Source organism: Mastomys coucha, unplaced genomic scaffold, assembly GCF_008632895.1.
Source record: "Mastomys coucha isolate ucsf_1 unplaced genomic scaffold, UCSF_Mcou_1 pScaffold18, whole genome shotgun sequence".
NCBI classification, from domain to species: domain Eukaryota; kingdom Metazoa; phylum Chordata; class Mammalia; order Rodentia; family Muridae; genus Mastomys; species Mastomys coucha.
Genome location: NW_022196900.1, coordinates 8,533,282 through 8,542,771, shown reverse-complemented (window position 1 = coordinate 8,542,771; position 9,490 = coordinate 8,533,282). Strand labels below are relative to the sequence as shown.

Genomic DNA, 9,490 nt, shown 5'->3' with positions numbered 1-9,490 from the left:
AAACTTAAAAAAAAAGAGAGGCTGAGTACAAAAAAAAAAAGTGCTATGTCACTTCTATTACAAAGTCTTTAATTTTTAAAATGAAAACAAAATTTTACCAAAAAATCCAATTTCTCAAGTCAGTTTTTTCAAAGTGGGTTTACAAATGAGAGAGCAGTGGGCGGAAATCCCCAAGGGACACCTGGAAAAGGGGGGGGGGGGGAGAAGGAGAGAGGGAGAGAGGGGGAGAGGGAAAGAGAGCGAGCAAACAACTGACTGGATTTTAGACACAAAGAACTGAGTGAGCCAGGCCTGTTCGAGGGGTGGAGACAGGAGCATGGCAAGTTCTGAGAGTCTGGGTTACACAGCGAGACCCCATCCCCAATAAGTAAAAACAAAAGAAAAGAACAGAATGAGCAGACACCCCAGCCAAGACTCTTGGCTTCTCTTTTCTTTGACTCTTTACCTCCGGCACCAGCTGCCTCAAACACAGATCCCTCATGGCAGTCCAAGGCACACTTCTTGAAAACCAAGTACCCGAAATGACAATCACCAGCACAGAAAAACCTTGGGAAAACAAAGCCAAGGCCAATTAGAGCATCTTGGATTTGAATGACTACATGGTTGTAGGAGGGACTGGCAATCCTGCAAAGAAAGAATACCCACTATTCACTGGTGAACCTGAAGGCAGAGACTGAGGGCCCTCACAATGAAGCCTCGGCAACCAGTCTCCATATAAAGCAATTCCAAAGTTTATTAGCCATAGAAAAAACTGATTTCTCAAAGTCAATTCTTATTCTCTGTAAAATAATACACGTGAACAGAAAATCACTACACTTTTGGTCCAAGGTATGTTGGGTTTTCTCCTTCTTCAGATGACAGATGAGGGCAGCCAAGTCTACGATCGCGTGTACTTGCCCCAAATGTGCAGCATAAATACAGAAGCGATGAACAGAAGACTCATCACCAGCACTGGGACAGGGCCCCTGGGAATGAAAAGAGAAGGCCTGCTTACTTCAGTCACAAGGTAGGCTTAATACCAGCAACGGCCCGAGGGCAGCATGGGGACCTTGTTTATACCACCCAAAGGGATTCCCAGAATTGACACTGGACAGATGAGCATGATGATGGCCAGGCAGCTGTGCTGAGACTGGAGGAGGTACTGTCTCCTCTTCTGCTGAAACGCAGCACATCATACATAAAGGACACCATCTGATGTCCAGATATGCTAATTTTGTATACTTTCTATTTCTACAATAAAAAGAAAAATTTCCCAAACCCTTATGTGCAAAAATTCTATTTACAAACTTTCTCAAATTAGCATGTATTAAGATAACCTTTTCTGTCTCACTACAATATATGAGACATACAGATAATTAGTACAAAATGCTTTTGAATCTATAAATCCCATTTAATCTGCACAAACTCATGCATCTCATAAGTGAGACAAATATTAATATCATTTTATACATAAAGAAACCTGAGGCTCAGAGAGATTCCTGCCTAAAAACACCCAGAATACAGAGGTCTGAACATCTCTGATTTCACACACCAAGCTCATTTACCTTCTGGAAGTTCTTTTTTTGTTTGTTTGTTTTGTTAAGACAAAGTCTCTCTGTGTAGACCTGACTGTCTTAGTACTCACACTGAAACCAGGCTGGCCTTGAACTCAAAGTCCACCTGCCTCCGCCAGCCTAGTACTCAGATTAAAGGTGTATACAACACACCCAAAAATCTAATATTGGCATCACATTCCAGACACTGTGCACTAAGCTGGCTTCTTGTATTCATGGGCTTCGTATAGGCAGGGAATAGATTTCCCCCATCTGCCTTTCTTTGAATCAAATGCTGCTATGAACAACTGCCTCTGAATGTACCCAAGCTGTGAACATTTACTGTAAGCATTGCCCACAGCAGGTTTGGAGAATTCAACACATCTCCCTTCACCTCCCAGGTACAAGCAGGAGGTAGAGACTCCAGAAAGGAATCCCTTACTCATCAATGCAGGAGCAGGAAGGGCCAGGTGAGGTAGCAGCAGTGCCAGACTTGATCAGACTGGATAATAAGTACTATGGAGATCAAGGTCTCTGCTCCATCATTCTAAAGTTTGTACAACTGGAGAGTAAGAAGGAATGAAGGCAGCACCTCCACACTAGTCTATCTTCCTCCCTTACTGCCAGGCAGCACTGCTAACATCAGCCAGAGCTCAGAGCTGAGGATCCTGCTGTCAACCGTGAGGATGCTGTTGAGGATGCCATGAGGATGCCTGACATTCACAAGCCTGCCTGTGCCCATTCCTTACCTTCAAGTCTGTCTCCCATCTGTAAAGAGGTTACTACACCACCCACCTTAGAGCTACTTACACACAAAGCAGGCTTAACAGCAGGTTCTCAGGAAACAGTATTATTATCTACCTGAAAATCTTACAAAATCCCCAGAAGGAGCCAAAAATAAGCTAGAAGGTGCTGGCGGACAGATTTGTAGGCAGGAATTCTCAACTGTGTCCTTTCCCAGAAGTACATTTCTCTGACAGGGTTAGGATACTGTTTATGAAACTTCAAGAGACAGTTTCTGCCAGGCCCTAGGAGGACTAGAGGGCCACAGCTGAAGGTCTCCAAGGGCAGGCACGAGCCAGATTTGCCCATACAAGGGTTTCCCACCTTTCTGAGGAATTTAAACTGAGTTCCAGTGCCACTGGGAAGAACAAGGAAATACAAGGCTACTCCAACACTGAGAAAATCACCAAAGGCTGTCAGAACACCACCAGCCCACACCACCACCTCCCAGCCGAAGAAATGCTTCATAAAGATATTCCTACAAGCTGACAATGGTGGGGTGAGGCAGGTGGAGTCACTAGCCAGGCCTGGTCACAAACACCTGTAGTCCCAGTGCTCAGCTAGGAGGCTGAGGTAGAGAGAAGCTATGCTCCAGATTAGTCTGGCTACATTGTAAGACCCTGCCCCCCAAAAAGAAAAAGAAAATGTCACAGGAGAAAAATTCAATAAATGAATTAAACCAAATCCCACAAGTTATAGGGAAATCTTCATAAACTAAATCTGTAATGTAAGCCAAATCAATTAAACTAACTGAGTTTTTGTCTCTTTTCTACCAGACAGGCAGTAGAGGAAGGTTGGGCCAACAGTCAAGTCTGCTCTGCCTCCTACCATTTGTGTTTGAGGACCTCACTGCCTCTGAGACTCCTCATCTACAGAATGGCACAGCTCCTGCCTCAGGAAGGCCCGTCAGGTCAAAACAGAGAAGATACTAAGTGTTCTGGAAACCAGCAAGGGTTACACAAAGGAGGGAGATCTGCCATTGTTATCACCATCCCTTATCCACCAGGTTTAGGTGGGAAGCAGCAGGAACAAGGTACAGTGGTACCAGACAACCTGGCCTAAGAGGTAAGCAAGACTCAGGACAGAAGTCGCCTGATGGTCACCTCTCCTCAGCTGACAAGCCCTCCTAAGGCTAAGCTCGATAGGTGACGCATTCACTCTCCTGGGTCTACCCCCCCTCCCCCAGCAAGGAAGCCAAGGAACTTTGGGTAACACAACATAATGGAAAATTTCCATTAGGCTGTAATAATATCAGCTACTGCCTTGGGGCAGCTTTGAAAAATCACCCAATTCCCATTCAAATGTCCCCTCCCCTGTCTCACTCGCACAGTGTGGGGTGGGAGAACCAAATGAAGAGCGATTTCCTCTAATTAAGCAGCTCCCCTCCAGTTCCCGGGGCCTGCCGTTTACCCTGACACAGTGACCGACAGGACAGGAGGCTCCGTCTTTCAATCACTCCCAGAAAGGTATCTATCCTCAGCACCCTCATCTGTCTGTCCATCAGTTGATGAGCAGGCCAGCCAGACCCAGCCCACCAGGCACTAATGCAGCTGCAGGGCATCATGTCAGACACGGCTCCTACACCTCAGTCACCAGGACACACACAAAGCCCACTCCATGACTTACACTTTGAGTCCTGGGGAATCTTCCGTGTAGAATCGCCACATTCCCCCAGTCCCCGCAGAGGTGGTGCGGCCTGCGCTCCGGGTTCCACAGCTGGCATTTTTTCTGCAAGAGATTAAAAAAAAAAATAGTAGGTTTTCTCAGAAATCCTTTTAATAACATACTATATGCTTCCAAACCCTACCTCTGCCTCTCTGATCTTACACTCTGGACTGAGTACTACCTGCCAGGTGCCAGTGCATACAGGAACGGCCTTTACCATATCTAGCCTTCTCAGAGACAGTGTGCCTCAGTTTGTCTTCATGAGAACTTCTGTGAAATAAGCCTATCTATAAATGCCCTTAAATTTTAACTTCATTTTGAAAAGATTACTTGAAAAGATGGTTTAACATAACTGCACTTGCTGCAAAATTAAGAAAAGACATTGAACTGTAATTATATCAAGGTCCCCAAAATGGAGACTACACGTGATGACTGAGTATTCTGTAACGTACCTGAGCTATTTTGATATGCCGACCGTCAGTCTTGGAGAGGAGCAGGAGGTACAAAGCAAAAAATAGACAACTCAAACTTGTTCTTTGCAAAAGGATGACGGCTGGTACACGGAGCCGTCATGGAGGACAGAGCAAACCGAAGACATGGACACTTAGGACCAGGACTAGACACACAGACTCTCCTTGCAACCATCCTCCTGTGGGCGGGACATTGCCCAACCCTGTGCTAGAGTGGAGCACAAAGCAAGGACCCAAGCACTGGATGACAAGAAGAAATCCAAAAGAAATCTTCAGCTGTATAATTATGCCTGTTAGGTGTGAAAAAAGAATGTCCTGTCCTACCATGTGGCAGGATTTTCCTTGTCCAACTATATTAAAATATTAGTGCAGGTGAGAGATGGCTCAGAAGGTAAGAGCACTGACTGCTCTTCCAGAGGTCCTGAGTTCAAATCCCAGCAACCACATGGTGGCTCACAACCACCTGTAATGAGATCTGACACCCTCTTCTGGTGTGTCTGAAGACAGCTACAGTGTACCTATTTAAAAATAAATAAAATCTTTAAAAAAAAATAAATAAATCTTTAAAAAAAATAAATAAATAAAATAAAATATTAGTGCAGCAGGAGGCCTGTGATTGGACAGGGAAAGGGGAGGTGGAGCTAAGAGTTGCAGGGACAGAGCAACTGAGAGAAGGGACGGGGTGAAGCCATGATGGAGGACTGAAAGGAAGAAAATCCTGAACCAGCATGGTGATGTGTCAGAATGGCAGCTCGAATCAGGATACACCGCACTAGGCCCAAACAGTTCCATGTGTAAGAGGTTTAATTGGGAGAGGGGGGGTAGTGGTGGGAAGAGAAGAGGGGGATAGAGAAAGCAAGGGAGGAGCATTCCCCATATATATATACACACACACATATATAGTGACATATGTATATATATATATATATACACACACACATATACATATATATATATATATATAGTGACATGGTGGTCGCAGGTAAAGGTGGGAGGTGAGCCCAATGGATTCAGGGAACATGGCGGCTGTTGCCTTAGCAACGGGTCTGTGAGGCCCGACTATGTGATGTCATGGGCTTCGGAGGCCCTGATACCAACCACAGGTAGACATATCATAAAGGATAGAATAATTGGGATAACTTGTCTAATCTAGGTGGGCAGCTTGTACCATTATCAACGGGCCCTGAAATTATTGTGTGGGCATCTTGTGAAGTCAGAATTTATTGATATGTAAATCTGACTTATAAGCTTCTAGAGTTTTGTTTCTACTGGCTTGCTGGCTGTTGTGGGACTGCTTCTGTGGAAAGGCTGATTGTAAATAGCAAAAAGAGACATATGGGGTGTTCAGAAAGCCCCCCTGGGCAGGCGTGTCTCTAATCTGGAAGGTGGGTACCTGAAATCGTCTTTGTTCATAAAACAGGAGTTGCAGGTGCAACCAAAGATAAGCCAGTGTCCACATGGGAGTTACCACCTGAGCCACAACTATCACTACCGCGTGCGTGCCACTCTCCAAAGCACGGGCCCTGAACTTAATTCTCTTCAAAGCTGGAATTTCAAGATCCCTACAGAAGAAACCAGGAGGATTTGTTGTTGTTGTTGTTGTTGTTGTTGTTACTTCTGCCCCTGGCAGTGGGACAGAGCAGAGGATCTGAAAAGCAGGGTCTATAGAAACACCAAACTGTGCTCACAATATCCCGCATTACCTTACCTGGGAAGCTAGCTGAGGTGCCTAACAGAGCCCACTTTAATTTCTTAACCTTCAATGAAGTCTACACCTTCTTCCTGTACTTTTAACCAAATGGTGTTCGCCCTAACCACGTGCGTGCTTTGGCCTACCACTATGGCTGCTGGTACGTGCTGGAGCAACCCCAGCTCACTGTCCTGCCTGTCCAATTACTGTTCCTATAGCCGAGGAGACCTATCCTCCCTGGGCCAGAGTGTCACTCGCTCCCTTGCACTTCATAGGTCTCTACTCATGAGCCACTCACCCTGAGACCCTATCCAAACCATCCACCCTCACTCTTTCCTCACCCAGCTTCCCTGATTGATTGACGTTCCATGACCTATTCATTCGCCCTGGTCACTCATGGCCTCCACACAGGGAAGCAGCTCACGGCAGGCAGACAAGCCCTAACTATCTTTCTTACAAGTACATTCTCCAAGGTAAAGCAAGGCTCGACATGAGAGACCTTTAGTTATTATTTCATAATTGTCTTAATAACCCTAGCTATTCCACCATCTTAAACTTATAGTTTCCCTCACTTCTGCAGGAACACCATGAGGCTGGCACTTCAGTTCGGGGTCTCTAAGACACCATCACTCCTTCTCATCCTGTGGCAGCTTCCTTTCCGTGCATTGTTACTGTGCAGAGCAAGGGCTCCAACCCCAGCTTAACCTTAAATCCCACACACTTCTTCTCTAGGGCCTTATTACTACTGTCACTTCATTAGAAAAGAGAGAAAAATTGCACACTACAGAGCCCAAGTATCACTGACCATAGCTTCAACTTCTTCTCCAAGAATGGACATATTCCTAGATAGCCAACAGCAATCACGATTACCTAACTAACCATCAACAAGTTTCTAGAATGAATTTTGTACACTCCATGCATATAGCCACACACTCACTAGCATGTGTGAATGAACTTTGCACATGCCAAACATATAGCCACTGGCTGTCTAGTATTATGGGCACTATAATACCAGAACCTAAAACGTGTCATCCTTATCCATAACCTTCAAAGTTACATCTGTCGCCTCACTTGAGCACTGGTTGCCTCATCAAAAAGTCTCTGAAATCCCAGCTAGCAACAAGAAGCACCCCAGGCCCATGCAATCTAAACCATAGCTCAATTTCCCTTCCTTGAATACCTTAGTGACAGAACTTTCACAGTCCCTCAGGGTCATCTCACCACTTCTGACAGTTCTATTACAACTTCCCTCCTAGAGCTGCAATCTGTTTGCAGACATGTTCAAACCGCCTAATTTAGACTGTAGATTTAGTTTTTCCTACTGCAGTCAACAAGACCAGCCCTTCCCATCCCCTTTTGTTGGTGGTGTTGTGTTTTGTGGGCCGTGCTAGGGATCAAGCCTGCAGCCTTACACATGCTAGGCAAGCTATTACTGAGCTATCTACCCACTATATTCTCTTCACATTCTTAAGGATAGTTCTAAAGTACTCCTTTGTGTTTTCCAAGTCTACTTCTCTCTACAAAAACCCTTACTGACAGTCGTCCTACAAACACAATACAATTGATTCCTTCAGCCAACATTTTATTGTGGCTCGATATAAGACAGGGGCTGGAAAAGAGGACTTGGGCAGACGTTTTGTCAAAGTAGAGAAGATGACCATGTAGACATTAATAGTGGTATACTATTACAACTATAATCCTAGCACATGGGAGGTGAAGACAGGATGATATAAGTTCAACCCTAGGTTGTGTGAGACTGTCTAAAAAAAACTAAATAAAAAAAAAAAGTGGTAGTAAGTACAGAATTGCTGGCTCACAGGAGGGAGAGAGGGAAGACTGGGATCCCTCTGAAGGCCTCCTTTTTTAACAGGCACCACCAGAAACTTACAGAGAACCTAAGTGGAAGAGTAACAGCAGGCTGGAGGAAGGGCAGTGATAGGAATTCAAAGCAGAAGTAGTTGAGGGGTAATGGGTGGACAGAAATGGAGGAAGAAAAGAAGTGAGGTCTTCCTGCGAAGTATGGCATATGACTGAACAGAGAAGACACACCAAATTTAAAAAAAAAAAACATAACTAGAGTGTCTGGATTTCTGCAAATAAGCAGTGACATTTAAAAATAAGGAGACACTGAAGCTGGAGAAATGGCTGAGTGGTTAAGAATACCTGTTACTCCTGCAGAGAACTCCAAATCGGTCCCCAGTACTCATATGGTGGCTCAAAACCATTCATAAGTGCAGTTTCAGGTGATCTCCAAGGGGACCAAACAAGAAAGTGATGCACACACACATGTGCATGCAACACACACACATATACAAAACAGACATAAAAAGAAAGGCACACACAGCTGGGATGGGGAAGGAGGGTGACAGACTGTTGTGGAAGACAAATTTTGTTAAACTGAGTGTGTATGGGACCTCCATATGGAAGACTGAAAGGTAAAGCCTAAGACACACCAGCCTTATGCCAATACTTTTCCTAAAGTTGTTCCTGACCCTAACCTAATCTAACTTACCTTTAACTAAAGCGGTGATCAAGGAGAGGAAAACCATGCCTCCCTCCTAAAGGGCCTTTAAAACTAATTGGATGGCCACGTCAGCTCGGGCACACCCGGCCCCTATAAATCTTCCCATCCTGGAGCTCCTTTCAGCAATGTACATTCCTGGGTCCCTCGCCTCTCCCAGCCATAGTGGGCGCCCCCCGTCCCCAACTCCCCCGAGCCACTTACCTCTGCCGAACAGTGGATCCTGCAGCCCGTGCGGCCACCGCTTTGCTGGGAGAGCGCCCAGAGGAGCCCACGTTAGTGCCACTGGGCGTTGGACCCGGCTGCAGAGAGAAGCAGACAGTGAACATCAAGGGTTGGGTCCTCTTCACACCCCCGACCCCACACCCACCCGAGAAGCTGGAAGAGCAATGAAGTCCCGGAAAGGAAGCGAGACCAAGACAGGGGCTAGTGCATCCCACGCAAGCGGGAACCGCGTACCATGCTGATGCCTAAGAACAGTAGGCACAGGAGGCAGGAAGAGAGTAGTCGGGAAGTTGCACAGCACTCAGAACACTAGCAGCGAAGGCTCTGGCACCGCCCCCCGGCCGGGTGGCAGGGTCTTTGCCGACGCTAGGATGTCTGGACTGTCCTAAGATATGCCTGTAACAATTACGCTGAGAACAACTGGGCCGTGTGAAAGCACAGCCCTTTCGCTTCTTTTATTTAATTTATTTAGCATCTTTCACATGGTCAAACATCACCAAATTGAAATCTTTGGACACGTTGACACGCGAAATTAAGTCAGGCATTTTTCTTAGCGCCCACAGGTTTAACGCTGATGTGTCCTAAACTGACGCAGGCGTAGTTG

General features: G+C 45.8%; 1 protein-coding gene across 1 annotated transcript; it reads right to left on the bottom strand.

Moving 5' to 3' along the window:
• Nucleotides 1-707: 707 nt before the first annotated feature.
• On the bottom strand, nt 708-9,256 carry Sec61b (SEC61 translocon beta subunit). Its single transcript, XM_031377355.1, has 4 exons — nt 9,121-9,256; nt 8,866-8,963; nt 3,942-4,043; nt 708-965 (listed from the first exon to the last, which is right to left on the bottom strand). The coding sequence occupies exons 1-4, from the start codon at nt 9,121-9,123 to the stop codon at nt 878-880; spliced, it is 291 nt and encodes a 96-aa protein (XP_031233215.1). The 5' UTR covers nt 9,124-9,256; the 3' UTR covers nt 708-877.
• Between the last annotated feature and the right edge of the window lie 234 nt (nt 9,257-9,490).

Excerpts from the sequence above, each read along its gene's own strand:
- Sec61b (XM_031377355.1), bottom strand. Across the intron at positions 4,044-8,865 it reads GGATCCACTGTTCGGCAGAG|AAAAAATGCCAGCTGTGGAA; the intron begins GTAAGTGGCTCG and ends AATCTCTTGCAG. Across the intron at positions 966-3,941 it reads GATTCCCCAGGACTCAAAGT|GGGCCCTGTCCCAGTGCTGG; the intron begins GTAAGTCATGGA and ends TTTCATTCCCAG.